General features: G+C 38.0%; 2 protein-coding genes across 9 annotated transcripts in view; both read right to left on the bottom strand.

The window, feature by feature from the left end:
* Positions 1-295: 295 nt before the first annotated feature.
* Positions 296-4,143, bottom strand: BBS10 (Bardet-Biedl syndrome 10). Its single transcript, XM_001161619.7, has 2 exons — positions 3,728-4,143; positions 296-3,353 (listed from the first exon to the last, which is right to left on the bottom strand). The coding sequence occupies exons 1-2, from the start codon at positions 3,922-3,924 to the stop codon at positions 1,379-1,381; spliced, it is 2,172 nt and encodes a 723-aa protein (XP_001161619.5). The 5' UTR covers positions 3,925-4,143; the 3' UTR covers positions 296-1,378.
* Positions 4,144-7,367: 3,224 nt separating this feature from the next.
* Positions 7,368-17,563, bottom strand: part of OSBPL8 (oxysterol binding protein like 8) — a 208,131-nt gene continuing 197,935 nt past the window's right edge. For all 8 annotated transcript variants that reach the window (XM_009425876.5, XM_509228.9, XM_063785931.1 and 5 more), the window contains 3 exons: positions 14,280-14,385; positions 12,202-12,304; positions 7,368-11,596 (listed from right to left, as the gene is read on the bottom strand). In XM_009425876.5, the coding sequence (XP_009424151.1) occupies positions 11,464-11,596; positions 12,202-12,304; positions 14,280-14,385 (342 nt within the window). In that variant the 3' untranslated portion in view covers positions 7,368-11,463. The remainder of the gene's footprint in view (positions 11,597-12,201; positions 12,305-14,279; positions 14,386-17,563) is intronic.

A 17,563-nucleotide genomic window follows, 5' to 3' on the forward strand; every position in this document is an offset into this window, starting at 1 on the left:
TGACCTGAAAGGCAATTAAAAAAAAAAATGAAAAAAATTATGCAGCAGTTTTAAAGTTCATTCATCCATGAATTCAGCAAAAGAGCTAATTTATTCTCTCCATAGTCACAGAAACAAAATAATGCATCATATAGCATAAATGTTTAAAAAATCAGAATTACATTTAATATAAAAAATTTTGATATTATAGTTTTAAAAATACATTAGTCAACACTTATTCAACTATAATTAAAGTTTTTTTTCTTCAGTCAATCCCAAGTAAGAATCTGTTGAATAAGTAAACTGGAAACATGTATTTAAAGGAATGAATTAAAGATAACACTGTTTTATTCAACAAGCACTTCTGAATACTTGGAGTAAATACAGCACTGTTTTGGGTATTACAGAGAACTGATAAAGGTAGAAAACACTGTCCTTGTCCATGATAAGATGCATCATATTATTTACATTGACAAGTTTTTAAAATATGAACATTTGTAAATGAAATAAATTAGAAATAAAAATTCAAAATAAAACAGAAATAAACATTAGAAATAAAAATTGTCAAATTATTTGTTACTGTGGAACTCTGGCTATGCACCAGATACAAGAAAAACCAGTAAATACATGAGATATCCTTACAAGCTCTTGGGGTCAGGAGAAAATCAAATTATTAATTGCATATCCTTTCTAGTATTAACCTTTTACTACAGAAATGAAAGAGTTAACAATGCACAGTTATATTTCAGGTAACATATATTCAAAGGTATATCAAAGGTGAAAATCTATCCAAGTTTTCCAAATGAAGTGGCAGTAAACCAATGACCACATAAAAGTAAAAATTAATTTTATGCTTTTTGAAAAAAAATTTGAGCCTTTTACTCACTGCTAATTTAATTTTATGCTTTTTGAAAAAATAATTTGAGCCTTTTACTCAGCTTTACAAAGTATGAGTAGGGAAAATTAATGCAAATAATGTATTCAATATTAAAAACAATTAGAATAAGCCCACCCAAATCAGAGATTAAATGATTCTATGAACTAAACATGTAACGATGAAGGAGCGCTGGAGTGAAAAAGATACAGAAGAGTAAAAAGGAGCTATAAAGAAAAACCCTCCCCTAAACACATAGGCTAACACAGAGCTGAGACACAGAGGCATAAAATAGGGAAAAAACAGACACACTTAGCCAAATCTTGGCTTCCCCTCTAGATTTGTTCCATAAAGTAATTTAATATTTGTATCTGGTCTGGTGACCTTAGTGTGCTTCTTCTAAAGACTTTTAAAATTACGCTATTTTCCTAAGTAGACGGAACTGACTTTAGAACCAGTGGTCACATGACTGCTTTACTTGGCTTGAGTTAGATGAAAAGTTTGGTTAATTAAAAACTTCTGATGTTATAGTTCATCTTCTGAATCTTGATTGTGAACTTTCTGAGGGTGTCTCTTAACAGTGATTACCATGTCAATGGTTAATATTTTTGTCAAACACTGAAGAACTGAAGTTAGTAGCTGGTATTTACCCATTACTGATTCCAAACCTGTCTGACTGCTTACCAAGGGTTGATTGGTTTGCAGTGCATGGACAGCTCTTATATATGTATGTGGAAAGCTGTACTTTCCTGTTTTAGATTTATAAAGGACTTTGGGAATGCCTAAAAGTGCATTAGCTATTATCATACTAACCATGGTTTCTTCTGATTGATGGCATTTTTTGGCATAATTGAGAAGATAGTAATGTAACAAGATCTCAAAATTACCACCTACTGGCAAAACACAACCAGCTGGCATAGATGAGGAAAGGTAACTCTGGGAAGTACCCATATTCGGTAACTTACAGCTCACTGGTAACATACTTCCCTTTCTAGTAATATTTGTGACCTGTAAATTTTCGTAAGAAATTTCTATTCTATTTCCCCTTGTTGAATAAGCAGTGGAATTGTTCTTGAGTAATGGTTCATAATAATCAGTTAGCCTGTTTCTTTCCAAAGACAAACATGTCAGCGTTTCAACTGTTTGGAATCTATCTGTTGGTGTCAGTGTGGGGGTTGAATACGGAATATATGTTTCTAATTCTACATCTGGAATTACCAAATTAGAATGTACTTTTAAATATGTTTGAGTTTTTTCCAATGCATCTTTGTTCTCTACAACTGTGTCCTGATAAGGCCTTTGTATTAAGCCATTACCAGGATCTGGTGCTTGATAACTTTCTCCACTGTTCTTATAAATAAAAAGACTTGAAGTGCCATTTTGGTCATTGGTTTGTGTCATGTAATTTAGATCAAGGTCTTTAAATAATTGCCGAAGCATTTTAAGTGCTCCATGTAAAGCATCCTCATGTTGTTCAATGAGACCCTGCACTGGTCCACAAAGAACTATAGAGTGTGGTATAAATGCACATGTGCTTATCAAGCCTAGATGAACATATCTTTTGGATCTAAGGATAAGAGGTTTACAAAATTTCACCAAAGCAGTGTTAGGTATTTCACACTGCGAAAAGGCCTGTGGTGGTACAAATGGAGAAAGACCAATGATCCTCCGGATAAGAGAAACTTCTTCTGATGATAAACACTCAACCACTGATATGCCATTCACCCCTGCATAATAAATAACTAAATCTGGTTGTTTCACACTAGATATGAGCAATTTTACATTCTGACTATGTAGATGTTTCATTATTGCTTTTGTCTTTTCCATAATCCAAAATTGAGATGTCTGAAACTGTGCTTCTGAATTTAGAATAAACTCTGATCCAGAAGTGGAAAAAAGAGGCTGAATGGTTTCTGTTACTATCACCATTCGCATGTCACCATCTGCTGGGCGGTACACAGAAAAATCTTTCTGAAGCACAAGACCAGCTATGATCCTGGAATCTGAAACAGGAAGGCCAGTGACACCAACATTCAACTCTACAAAATGGTCATCCACTAACTCAAATACACCAATCCCACTTTTACAAGTCATACACTTGAAAAAGTAGTCACACATCAACTGTGAAATAAATTTATGATTATTTCTTCCCACTCTTCCACAAAAGTATGCTTCTAAGAGCAACTCTAAAGAGCTCCTACACAATGTTCTCTCTTTAGCAGACGAAAAGATAGACAAAAAGTGTCTACTTAGGTACTGGTCCATAATACCGTCTAATATTTGTGTCTGAAACGTTAGGAGAGCCTGGGAAATAAATTTCCACCGAGAACAATTTTTCCAATGCCTTCCCTGGGTTTGAATGTTTTCACACATCAAAGGATCCTTTTCTCTGTCTGTGATTGCATGAAGTCCTCTAAGCAAATGGCAAAGAAAGATAATAAATGTTTTTGCACCATCTCCTGTTTTTTTGAGATGACTGGAAACACAGTCCACTATCATCCTGTACAAAAAAGAAATAAAGCAACTCATTTTCAGAAGGCTGGCTTCCCACATCTTAAAACCATGTTTACACAGCCATAAGCATAAAATGAGAATATTGTTCCTTTGACACATCCTTAGTTTTTTCCTTTCTTGGAAAAAACTCTGCTCTATTCCAAGATTCCACCGTTGGGTGGAGTGGGGAGAAGTGGTCTTGGGAATTGGTAAGATTTGGGGTGCAGGAGTGTTCCCTTGGGCAGGGCTCTAATTCCGAGCATACAGCGGTTTCACCCGAGGTCAGTCTTTCTAAGTACGCATCGCCTCAGGATGGGACAAGAGCTCCACAGAGGCTGCCTGGGGTGCCCGGCTACGGGTTAGCGTGTGGGACGCGGGTACCTGGCTATGGGATGCTCTAAGTGTAGCGCCTCCAGGAGGCGGCCTCCATTCCGGCTGAGAAGCACCTCGCCAGTGGGCTTCGTACACAAAACTTGCCGTCCCTCGGGCCCCACGCAGCAGCTCACGATGGCTTCCAGCACCTCGGCCACCTGCAACGCCGCCTTCACAGACCCTGCAGCGGCCATAGAACTTAACATATCTGGGCCGCTTCCCCTTTTTGACCAGCTTGCAGAACACCCGGGACGACCGAAAACAGGGGTGGGAACAGCCGGAAACGGAATAGGCGGGGAGAAAACCCGGAAGCCAGGAGCCGAAGCCGGGGTAGCACGGCTTCTTGGTTGGGCGAGAGGGCTGCCCTTCTGTCCGCTTGGTGGAAAAGCCCTGCAGCTTTGCCAGGTGGGGTGAGCTGGCCCGTTGTACGCGAAGACAGAAAAAACAGACTAGGATTTCCAGCAGCTGTGCCTGGAGAGGCAACCCTAAGCCCCTCCCCGGCTCCCTAGGTGAATTCATCTCCCTCCAGTGGCGTCCGCTGCCCCCAAATCCCTTAGTCTCCCGAGAAACTTTCTTCCTAAGTCAACACGGTAGTGGGGCCTGCGTGAAGGAGAGGGCACCCCGGTTGGAACTCTGCTGGCTTTCATCCCCTGCCAGAAGCTGCTTTTTCCGGGGCAAAACCTCTGCCTTGGATTCACGCATGTTCCTGTCCACATTCTCCACGAGTTGCTCTCCTTACCATAACGGAAATAATTTGTAGATGCAGGACAGGTGAGGAGAGCCTGGCCACAGCCATGAATTGCAGGCTTTAGGTCTGCTGCAGAGGCTTTACCACATTTCCTAGACTCAGGTATCACAATAAAACTCTAGACACCACAAATATATTAAGCAGAAATGATGCGAAGTCTCTATTTATTTTTTGAGATGGACTCTCGCTCTGTCGCCCAGGCTGGAGTGCAGTGGCACAATCTCGGCTGACTGCAACCTCCGCCTCCCGGGCTCAAGCGATTCCCGTGCCTCAGCCTCTCAAGTAGCTGGGATTACAGGCATACGCCACTGTGCCCCGCCAATATTTGTATTTTTAGTAGAGATGGGGATGTCACCATGTTGACCAGGCTGGTCTCGAACTCATGACCTGAATGATCCACCTGCCACGGCCTTTCAGAGTGTTGGGATTACAGGCATGAGCCGCTGTACAGATTTAAATCCATTAATCACGTCGGTGATCAACAGTATGCTTTAAAACACATGGCCAAGGATTATTGTATATAACCCAAAGACAGAAAATACTGTCTAACATTTTTTTCTTTTTTAAGAGATGAAGTTTCACTCTGCCGCCCAGGCTGGAGTGCAGTGGAGAGATCATAGCTTACTGCAGCTCCGCATTCCTGAGCTCGTGATCCTCCTGTCTTAGCCTTCAAGTCGCTTTGTGCCTCACTACGCCTGGTTATTTTCTCTTTTAGTAGAGACAGGGTCTCCCTGTGTTGCCCAGGCTGATCTTGAATTCCTGGCCTCAAGTGATCCTCCCAACTTGGCCTTCCAAAGTTTTAGGATTACAGGCATGAGCCACCTTGCCTGGCCTAAAACACAGGCACTTGAGAGTATGGGCTTTGGATTCAGACCTGGGTTTGCTCTGTCATTTCCTTACCTGTGGCATTCACCAAGTAACCTCTTTGATCTCTGCTTTTCTCATCTTTACAAACAATGGGCCTGCCGCAGTGGCTCATGGCTGTAATTCCAGGACTTTGGGAGGCCGAGGTGGGAGATCACAGGAGGCCGAGAGTTCAAGACCAGCATGGCCAACATAGCAAAATCCCGTCTCTACTAAAAATACAAAAATTAGCTGGGCATGGTGGTGCATGCTTGTAATCCCAGCTACTCTGGAGGCTGAGGTATGAGAATCACTTGAACTCGGAAAGGGAGGTTGCAGTGAGCCAAGATCGCACCACTGCACTCCAGCCTGGGCGACAGAGCGAGACCTTGTCTCAAAACAAAACAATCCCCGCCAAAAAAACCAGTGGAGATAACATATACAAAATAAAAATCTCAAGAGGTTTTGAGTAGGTGGAGAATGTTCACTAAACACTTTGCATAGTGCCTGGCATAGTTAGCACTCAACAGATATTTATACTACACCTGTCAGAGGAAAAGGGTCCCAATCCAGACCCCAAGAGAGGGTTCTTGGATCTCATGCAAGAAAGAATTCAGGACGAGTCCATAAAGTGAAAGCAAGTTTATTAAGAAAGAGGAATAAAAGAATGGTTACTCCATAGGCAAAGCAGCCCCAAGGGCTGCTGGTTGCCGATTTTTATGGTTATTTCTTGATGATATGCTAAACAAGGAGTGGATTATTTATGCCTCCCCTCTTTAGGCCATATAGGGTAACTTCCTGACATTGCCATGGCATTTGTAAACTGTCTTTGGTGCTGGTGGGAGTATAGCAGTGAGGACAACCAGAGGTCACTCTCGTGGCCATCTTGGTTTTGGTGGGTTTTGGCTGGCTTCTTTACTGCAACCTGTTTTATCAGCAAGGTCTTTATGACCTGTATCTTGTGCCAACCTCCTATCTCATCCTGTGACTTAGAATGCCTTAATCATCTGGGAATGCAGCCTAGTAGATCTTAGCCTCATTTTACCCAGCTCCTATTCAAGATGGAGTTGCTCTGGTTCAGATGCCTCTGACGCACCCACCAAATTACTGGAGTTGCTCTGGTTCAGATGCCTCTGACGCACCCACCAAATTACCGTGGTAGGTCACCACTCTCCTGGTTTATTATTCCCACAAGTGATATTTTGTGAGATGCAGAAGATTCAACTAGCATAATGGCACAACATACATCATCTAGAGTTGAAGCATGCCAATATTAGCAAGAAAATGATCTTGTAGATGTTTCACGAGGTTGGACAATGAGGGGCCGTTTTCCTTAATCCTTATTGCTATGAACAAGATAGGAGGAACCGGCAGGCCCTCCCATCTTTTTCTCCCCAATTAATAAAACCAAACCAAATGACAGCCAGAAGCAACTGGACCCTGAGCAGAGAGCAAGAATGGGAAGAAAGGAGGGTGGGGGAAAACCAGAGAGGAATGATGTCTCGGAACTCATCTGATGTTGACTCAGTATGGACTAATAGGTGATCTGAGGGGGGGGGGGGGGGAAACCCTTTCATATGGATTTCGTATATGTTTAATAGTAGGGTTTTTTTTGTGGTGCTACTCATAACAAAGGGGTTACATTACTCAATATAGATTCAAGCAGTGGATTATATTCCTGACATTTAGAAGTGAAGTGCTATTAGAGTTCTATTTAAGTGTACCACGGAGATACAGATTCAAACTTGTGCTTTTACTCTTAAAATAAGAGTCGGCTACCACTCTTACTCTGCAGCTTTTGGAGACTTTCAACCTCTCTGAGCCTCAGCATCTTCATGTATAAAATCTGGCTAACGTCCACTTAAGGTTCTCATAGAGGATTCGAGAAGAATGAATATAAGGCACCAAGCAAAGCATACTTCAGGGATTCTCACTGTTGAATCCCTTTCAAGCCCTTTGCCATCCTTTGCAGCTATCCCTATCCCCACAAAAGGGGGGATTAAAACAAATTAGCAATAATTTAGTCATCATATTGTATTAAAAGTCACTTGATCACCGTTTGCTCTTTTTAAAAATTTTATTTAGAAGCCTACTTGTAGAAGTTAGCATAATTTTACAGATTATTAGAAAAATTCTTTTCTTTCTGCAAACAGTTATAATAGGTTAGGAATAATAGATTAGAAATGTACTACATTACAAAACAGTGGCCTATAACTATCTGTACATTTACTGTGCACCTTAAGGAAAAGAATTTGACAGTGTGCTGTACTTACACTGCAGGTAACATATTTTTATTCTATCACACAAAACTGACCAGTGGTAGTGCTTGAATTTATGAATGGCCATTAAACAGAACATTTAAACTCAGATGTGTATTTAGCATGCTAAAAAGTGAAAAAAATTTCAACTGAAGTTCTGTGGCTCATCAGTTCAAATGTTTCATGGCATTTTTTTTCTTTAAGTGAAAAATTTTGATACTGTAAAACAGTTTTACATAATAAATGCAAAAAGATAACATTTTCTAAATTTTTAGAAAGAATATTCACATTCATTTTGTCATGGGTTTCATGTGGCTCTTCTAAATATATTAATCATATTAATAAGACACTGGTCCTATACAATTTCAACAGTCCATCTTCAATTAAAAACTAACAAAAATAAACAGTATGTAAAGAGTAACAAAAAGTAAATTAAATATACTAAACTCACACAACAGGTAGAATAAAATGAAACCAAATTACATAATGGCAGGTTATACATTTTAAAGAATCTCTTTCCACTTAGTCAAATAAGATAGAAATTGAAATGTAAACTTACTGATTTCTGTGGGATTTTCCCCACTGGTTCAAATTGGAAAATTTGATATAAATCTAATATTTTATTTCTGTACATTTAATATGATTCAATATAATCTGCAGTCTCATGTATGGCTTATCAATAATGCCATCATCACTGTATGTCAAACAACCTCACTGCTTACTAGAAATGCTAAACACTGGAAAAAATGGAATTTTATACATTTGTTTTCTTAAATTTTGACAGATATTCTTCAGAAAGTTAAAACTGCCTTCCACAAAATTTTGTGTGTATATGGCACAAGGTGACAGCCAAAAAGTGTGATTCCATCGAAAAGGCACTGTTAACAATACTCAGAATAATCTGACAAGTCTACATCAATGTCTGAGTAAAGAATAGGTAAATAGACAAACCCCTATAAAAGATAGCATTATTGTTTAAATATACTATAGCTATATAAAAAGAAAGTAACACACAGAAATGACCCTTTTATGACAAGCCTATAAACACCTTGAATCACATTATAGTTCTGTAACACAAATAATGACAAAAAATATTTTCTTAAAGGCACAAAAGCATGAATATTAAATGAGAGTTGTATTTTACAAGGCCAACTTTTCAATGGAATGCAGTTACCAACTGAGCTGTGACAAAGAGTACACTGTACCTTTATAAGTGATATAAAACAAAAAAGTACTAACATGAAATACAAATAAAATATCTATTGCTGTAACTTAACATTTCACATGCCCTATTTATTGTTGTTGTTGTTGTTTTTTTTACATGTCCTGGGCCAGCTACATCTTACTAAATGGTGGATGATGGCATAGTACATTTAACAGCTAAAAAGAAAATGCACATGTGAATAATTATTACTCAATTAAATTTTCATGTAGGAAAATAAAATCTTGGTAAATGAAAAAAATTGGTCATAAGGTCATAAATCCTAGAAACCCTCATGAGGCTCTCAGACAACTGGGAACCGTAAATCACATTATGAATCCATGTGTGAAGGAAGATTAATTTCAGGTAAATAACATTCAAAGTCAATTACATATATGGCTACAAAGTTAGTAATTATGGGTTATAAAGATTCATATAACTAAGCCTAGTACAAGCACTGATCTAAAATTAAGCCACCAATTCCTGAGTTTTGTGTTCAGTTCATAGAAAGAGACTCATACAACTAAAAGCATAATAAGAGGACTATTAGATTAGATGCATGCTTTTAGTGTATAAAGAACAGTCATGAATAACCCTGCTCTTTCTTAAGAAATAGTTTTTGACTCTTTGGGTAAGAACCCATAACATTTGCTCTAAAAAGAAATTTTAAAAATAAAGAACACAACTACCTATTTAGTCTTAGAAGATACCCATACAAATAAAATATTATTTGGACCAAATGAAAACAACATACACGTGGATAAGACCAAAGTCCTAAGAGGTGGGTCACCAATACAAAATGTTAACAAGGTTTACTGATGAAATGATTTTTGTGATAAGCCAATCAATTTGTATGTAATTAACTAATTTAAACCATAAAAAAGATCAAATTGTACAATATTTACAGAATATCATATATCAATGAATAGGCAGAGTGTAACAGAATGTGAATACAAAAATTATATTGACAAATATAAAATATAACCAAAAACCCATTTGTTCTAATATCATGAAAATACTGGGTATAGGTAGATCTTATTTAAGCTTTTATCAATTTAAAACATCATTTCACATGTACATATGGAATACAGCATTATTTTGCCAAGAAAACATGGGAAATGGTTCTTCACAGAAACCTAAGGATACTTAAGATAGCTATATTGGTTAGGGAAAAAAGCAGGCTCTTTTTATCATTTTGATTCTCATAATTTACCAATCAATGTATTTATTTACCAATCTTGTATTTATCATGGCATAAACGATTATAATTTTACTATTTCACAGCCTCCTCCTACTGAAAGGCAAATGTGGTCAGGGCAATTATTCTCTCTGACCTTCATTTTCATTAAAAAAACATTTCAAAATCTATGCTTTCAGGATTCTAAGACATATTTTAGAACAACATATTCCTAAACTGAACTACCTTGGCAAAAATTGCTTTCAAGGAATATAAATATTTATGTAAAAACACAAAATCAAAATATTAAACTGAAGAAACAAACAAAAAAATTTGCCTTAGCCTGAACAATAGGAATCTTAAAGAATTGTGGTTTTGCCACAGAAAGAAGTTACTAAGAAGAGAGGAGGATAATAAAAAAATTAAACTTCAGAACTTGATACTCTTCGTAGATACTCAACTTATTACACGTTTTACAGAAACCAATTTTAATGTACACATAAAGGCCACCACAAAGTGTCTTTTCTTATTGCCTCTTTTTGGCTTTTGAAGTAAAATACTGGTTATATTTTTTTATATTCTACTTATTCACTGAACACACTAGAGTCTAAAGCTAAAATAAGTTTTCATAATGAAAAAACATGAATTATCAGCACTTCAAATGCCCTATAAACATCTCTAGAATTTGGCCTATGTTATGAACCAGCTGACTTAAGAAAAACAAAAATAAGACAAAAGGACAGCAATCAATTTTGACCACACTTTTTTCAGCAAGTGCTTAAGGTGGTATTATAATCAATCCAATTAATTGCACACCAGTGTTTTTATACTGATATACACGTAAGTATATATATTTACCTGGATCTACAAATATTAAATTCTAGGGGTTAAAAAAAACTTATGTAAACTTTTAAAAAAGCAATTTGCCATTTATCTCTCTCGATGTATTCATTTTGACCATTCATACTTTTTCTTTCTTTCTAAGATAATTGAGCTGAGTGCTTTGCAAATGATTTTAACAGTAGTGTATTGAATTAATTATGTCTATTATTCCATCATTTCTCAATCTGTAATTCCTTACTGATAAAACTTTTCTGCCTGTTTTATGAAGAAAATAGATTACATATATTTATAAGATTGATAGCATTTTTTGTTATGAACAATGTTAACATTATATCTCAGAACATACTATAGAATACAAAGACTACTGTCAGGTAGGAGTACATAAGAGACAATTGTGTATACATGTGGGTTTATTATACTCATATGTAGACACATTCTCACAAAAGCTAGAAATGTCCTGGCACTTAACACATAGCTCACTTTAATAATCAAATAGGATAGCTCTTGTTTCAGTGTGAAGATAAAAGATACGAAAAGTCAATACCTCTACATTTATCTCCTAGGTTTTTTTGTTTTTGGAATATTGTGATTTTTAATAAAGACCAAACCAACTTGAACACTGGTCCCAGGCCAAATCAGATCTTTCTAGTTCACTGATTCAATGGTAGAGAACTTCTACTTGAACATGAAGTTTATTATGACTTGAAGCAAAATCAGGAGGAAAATGATGAAGTAGTCTTTTTGTTGCAGAAAATAATCCGTGGCCGGTGTGCTTGAAACTAAATGATTTCGAAGAGCCATAATATTTCTATAAAAATAAGCAACAACAAATTTTGTAATGATTTGCCAGAAATGTTGGCACAGAGCCCACAATTTGATATTAAACAGTCACAGAGCATTTAATGTTAATAATTTTTAGTTGCTGGGTCATGGGGTGGTATGTAGGGGTGGGGGGGGGGCGGGGTCTGGGACTGCAAAGAGGAATACTTAAGGGCTCAGGGAGTAAATATTTACCCAATGTTATGGATGTATTTCAATATTTCAACTGATGCATTCCAATGAAATAACAGCCATGCACAGAGGGGACTATAGAGGCCTTTGTTAACTGACTTTCTCAGAAACAATCCCACCTCCACATGCAACCCAGCTACATTCCTAGCATGCTATAGGAGTAAAATAAAGTGATTCCAATTCTACCCTCACAGAGAAAAAACCACCTCTCCTTCCTTCCCAAGTATTTTAGTGCTGGAGGAATTTCGTAAGTGTCAAACATCAGGTGATAGAGGCTAAACACTGTATTTTAGCTTAGCTGAATGTTATAAAAATATGAAGTCTGCATATGATTTCCCATATAACAGGATTCTTAACTACTCCTTGGTCTCAAATGAATAATCAGTGTCATTATATTATTACCTTTTAATTTCTTCCTGTGTTTGTTTTATAGATTCGATGGAACTCTGAATGTCTCCCAGTTCTATTCCTTTCTTTCTTCTTGTACTTGGTTTTACTGATTGAGCTAAAAAGACATTTAGAATGAAGTTGAAACTATAAAAATAATCTACAGTTCAATTTAATGTGTCTCATGTAATAAAAATTTTCCTGGGTATTTGTTTTTGTAGCCTAGAGATTAGCATAGTAATATGAATACTCTGCACTTTTGAAGTTTCAAACACATCATTGCAATACTAGAACACTACAAATACATTTAAAGTACTACACATTAGTTGAATTTTGGATGGCACCAGTTTTTTTAACTAATTAAAACAGAAATAATTCATTAGAAATACATATCAACTTGAGGAAGGTATTACTCTCTTCTGTTCCTTGCCCATTTGCCTACCTCTGAAGTCAGCTTCTTGAGCCCTTTTTTCCAATTTTTTATTGTTAGTGTTTAGTTACCTAAACTTTAAATCCCTTTCGACACCACTTCTGCAAATTTTTACTGCCAATCAGCAAGCTGTACATGTTTTTCCAAATTCCCTACATATGCATTCCTTCCTTTCCATTTTTGTTCAGATCCTACTTAACCTCTCTACAAGTGTCAGCTTTCTCATTTTAAAAATAGGGATAATAATACCAGACTTCACAGGGTTGTTGTAAGGTGTATTTAACATACAGTCTGGCACAAATTAATTACTCAATAAATGTCTGTTGATACATTATAGTAATATAGTAAAGTGGATGACAGGGTGAATTAAGGAGCCAAAAAATCTGCATATATAACATACATATACCTACTTATGGGGTATGTGACCTTAGGCAGGTTAACTTGTGTCTCAGTTTCTTTTCTCGTAAAATGGGAATAATAACAATACAACCAATACTCTCTTCTAACACACTGGTATGCCACGTGACTCCTGCTTTTAAACCTTTATTCGGTTCATTCCTCTAACTACTCTAGTATGTTACCCCTACCCCACTCCCCAAGCCTAGATTGCTATAATCCATTAGAAATCTTAATAATTCATCAGGATTCTAAGAACTTTCCCTCAAACTGAATTGAGCTCCCTCTCCTTTAAACTCTTTATCACTTGTCATCTAATTTCTTAGTAATCTACCATTTATTCACCTCTAGTGTTATCTTTATAGGTTAAAATGAGCTCCCTAGTTCAGTGTAAACTCAGTAGAGATTATGGCTTAAAGTTTTTTTTTTTTTTTGTCATGTCACAAACATCACTTTAATCCTTTCATGATTATATCTCAATGTAGTTCAAGATACTTTACACATTATCTGACTCGAATAAGAATGGAGTACAATTTAAGCTAGCAGTTGCTAAGTTTTATATTTTTATTGTCTGTCACTTCCAAACACTACAGTAATTTACTCTGGAAATGAAAAACATTTTTGAAGCATGGAACTGAGTTCAAAGCTCAAAAAATGCTTCTGAATTCAATCTAGGGAACCATCAGCAATTTTTCAGAGGTTAACAAGGCATAAGAGGTAGCTACTACTAGAGTGTGGTTCTTTTTTTTTTTTTTTTTTGAGACAGGGTCTCACTTTGTCACCCAGGCTGGAGTGCAGTAGTGTGATCTCGGTTCAGTGCATCTTCCACCTCCGGGGTTCAAGCAATTCTCGTGTCTCAGCCTCCCAAGTAGCTGGGATTACAGGTATGCACCACCGCACCTGGCTAATTTTTTCATATTTTTAGTAGAGACGGGGTTTCCCCATGTTAGCCAGGCTGGTCTTGAACTTTTGGCCTCAAGTGATCTGCCCACCTCGGCGTCCCAAAGTACTGGGATTACAGGCGTGAGCCACCATGCCCTGCCTAGAGTGTGGTTTTTATTTAGATGTCTCCCCTTTTTCATTTTCTGTTTCTTTACCTTGCGTCCTGGTCTCACAACTTATCTATGATCTAGAATTGCTTTTGTATCTCAACCCTGCCCCGACCAAAACTCACATAACTTGAGTTAATATGAAAAACCATATTCATATCAAATTGTGTAGTAATTAAAAAGTTAGACTCTCATTAGTCTGCAATAAATATTTTTACCTTCACTTCCAGAGGAGTCTTGAATGTCAGGTTCTGGGGAGGAATAGCCTTTTGCTACTTTCTTCTGTTGCCTGGTTGGCTTATGTTTCATTTTGGGGACGCTAACCTAAAGAAAAAAATAACTATTTTGTGAATTTGCACTGTATTTTGGACTAAAGACCAACTGTGTACAACTGTCAAAATTATCTGCACATAGGCATGATATTCAGAAATAAAGACAATGATGAAATAGTCTAATTCAAATTTAACAAATGTGATGCACTTATGCAATCAAATGATCTCATTTTAATAGGAAGTACTTTGGCACAAATGTCAAAAAGTAAAATACACAATGAAGAGTATACCCAGTCTCTCTCCCACTAAATAGGTACCCATCACTATTAGTTTATATCCAGGGATATTATTATGTATACATAAACAAATATGAATATAGATCCCCCTACCTCTGACTGCACCAGCTATTATTATTCTCTAGTAGAATGTTAAATAATAGAATGTTAAATAATAGTGTGTATAAATCATATTTATTTTGTTCCCAATGTTAGAAACATTCCCATTGAACAATGCTGGGTTTCCAGTAAAACGGTTTATTTACTTTTAATCACATCTGGGTAGTACAGAAAGTATCTTATAATAAATAAAAATGATACCATTATTTTGTAGAGCATTATTTAAACTTACTGAAAGCATTGAAGTGGATGCACAAGATTCAAAAGTATATGAAACCATCAACTATGACTAAATTTTCCTTAGAATAATAACTTTGGACTCTATCCTATTAATAGATTTGTAATTTTGGTGTTCAGTATTAAACTTAAAAACCTAAATGCAAGAGAAGAAACTAGAATCAGAAAGACAAGATGTATTAGTCAGTTTTTATGCTCCTGATAAAGACATTCCCGAGACTGGGATGAAAAGGAGGTTTAATTTGACTTATGGTTCCACATGTCTGCAGAGGTCGCAAAATCATGGCAGATGGCAAAAGGCACTTCTTACATTGTGGCAGCAAGAGAGAATGAGGAAGATGCAAAAGTGGAAACCTCTGATAAAACCATCAGATCTCATGAGACTTATTCACTACCACGAGAACAATATGGGGGAAACTGCCCCTATGATTCAAATGATCTCCCACTAAGTCCCTCCCACAACACGTGGTAGTTATGGGAGTACAATTCAAGGTGAGATCCCACCAAGTCCCTCCCACAACACGTGGGAATTATGGGAGTACAATTCAAGATGAGATTTGGGTGAGGACATAGAGCCAAATCGTATCATTCTACCCTGGCCCCTCCAAATCTCATGTCCTCACATCTCAAAACCAATCATGCCTTCCCAACAGTCCCCCAAAGTCTTAATTCATTTCAACATTAACCCAAAAGTCCACAGTCCAAAGTCTCATCTGAGAGAAGGCAAGTCCCTTCTGCCTATGAGCCTGTAAAATGAAAAGCAAGCTAGTTACTTTCTAGATACAATGGGGGTACAGGCATTGGGTAAATACAACTGTTCCAAATGGGAGAAATTCAGAAACAAAGGGGTCATAGGGCCCATGCAAGTCTGAGATCCAGTGGGGCAGTCAAATTTTAAAGCTCCAAAATTTTAAAGCTCCAAAATGATCTCCTTTGACTCCACGTTTCATATCCAGATCATGCTGATGCAAGAGGTAGGTTCCCATAGTCTTGGGCAGCTCCACCCTTGTGGCTCTGCAGGGTATCCCCTCCTGGCTGCTTTCATGGGCTGGCGCTGTGTCTGCGGCTTTTCCAGGTGCACAGTGCAAGCTGTTGGTGGATCTACCATTCTGGGGTCTAGAGGACGGTGGCCCGCTTCTCACAGCTCCACTAGGCAGTGCCCCAGTAGGGACTCTGGGGGGGGCTCCGACCCCAGATTTCCCTTCTGCACTGTGCTAGCAGAGGTTCTTCATGAGGGCCGCGCCCTTGCAGCAATCTTTTTCCTGGGTATCCAGGCGTTTCCATACATCTTCTGAAATCGAGGCGGAGGTTCCCAAACCTCAATTCTTGACTTCTGTGCACCACAGGCTCAACACCATGTGGAAGCTGCCAAGGTTTGAGGCTTGCACCCTCTGAAACCATGGGCAGAGCTGTAACTTGGCCCCTTTTAGCAATGGCTGAAGCGGCTGGGACGTAAGGCACCAAGTCCCTAGGCTGCACACAGCATGGGAACCCTGGGCCCAGCCCATGAAACCATTTTTTCCTCCTAGGCTTCCAGGTTGGTGAAGGGTGGGGCTGCCATGAAGACCTGTGACATGCCCTGGAGACATTTTCCCCATTTTCTTGGGGATTAACATTCGGCTCCTTGTTACTAATGCAAATTTCTGCAGCCAGCTGAATTTCTCCTGAAAAAATGGGTTTTTCTTTTCTACTGCATCGTCAGGCTACAAATTTTCCAAACTTCTATGTTCTGTTTCCCTTTTAAAACAGACTGCTTTTAACAGCACCCAAATCACCTCTTCAATGTCTTGCTGCTTACAAATTTCTTCTGCCAGATACCCTAAATCATCTCCTTCAGGTTCAAAGTTCCACAAATCTCTATGTCAGGGACAAAATGCCACCAGCCTCTTTGCTAAAGCATAACAAGAGTCACCTTTGCTCCAGTTCCCAACAAGTTCCTCATCTCCATCTGAGACCACCTCAGCCTGGACCTTGTTTTTCACATCACTATGAACATTTTTGTCAAAGCCAGTCAACAAGTCTCTAGGAGGTTCCAAACTTTCCCACATTTTCCTGTCTTCTTCTGAGCCCTCCAAACTGTTGCAACCTCTGCCTGATACCCAGTTCCAAAGTCGCTTCCACATTTCTGGGTATCTTTTCAGCAGCATCCCACTCTAATTTACTATATTAGTCCATATTTACGCTGCTGATAAAGACATACCCGAGATGGGAAGAAAAGGAGGCTTAATTTGACGTTCAGTTCCACATGACTCGGGAGGTCTATAATCATGGCAGAGGGTGAAAGGTCCCCTTTCTTACATGGCAGCAGCAAAAGAGAATGAGAAAGATGCAAAAGCAGAAACCCCTGATAAAACCAGCAGATCTCATGAGACTTATTCACTACCATGAGAACAGCATGGGGGAAACCACCCCCTTGATTCAAATTATCTCCCTCCGGGTCCCTCCCACAGTATGTGGAAATTATGGGAGTACAATTCAAGATGAGATTTGGATGGGAACATAGAGCCAAACCCTATCACAAGGTAATGTTCATGCTTGGAAAAACAGAGAACCAGTGGTCAACAACTCGTTCTTTCTTGTTCAGCATTGTAACAAGAA

This window comes from Pan troglodytes, chromosome 10, assembly GCF_028858775.2.
Source record: "Pan troglodytes isolate AG18354 chromosome 10, NHGRI_mPanTro3-v2.0_pri, whole genome shotgun sequence".
Classification (NCBI taxonomy): domain Eukaryota; kingdom Metazoa; phylum Chordata; class Mammalia; order Primates; family Hominidae; genus Pan; species Pan troglodytes.

Coding starts and splice junctions, on each gene's coding strand:
- BBS10 (XM_001161619.7), bottom strand. CDS start 3,924: ATGTTAAGTTCTATGGCCGCTGCAGGGTCTGTGAAGGCGGCGTTGCAG. Junction 3,354..3,727: donor TTAGAGCATCCCATAGCCAG/GTACCCGCGTCC, acceptor TTTTTTGTACAG/GATGATAGTGGACTGTGTTT.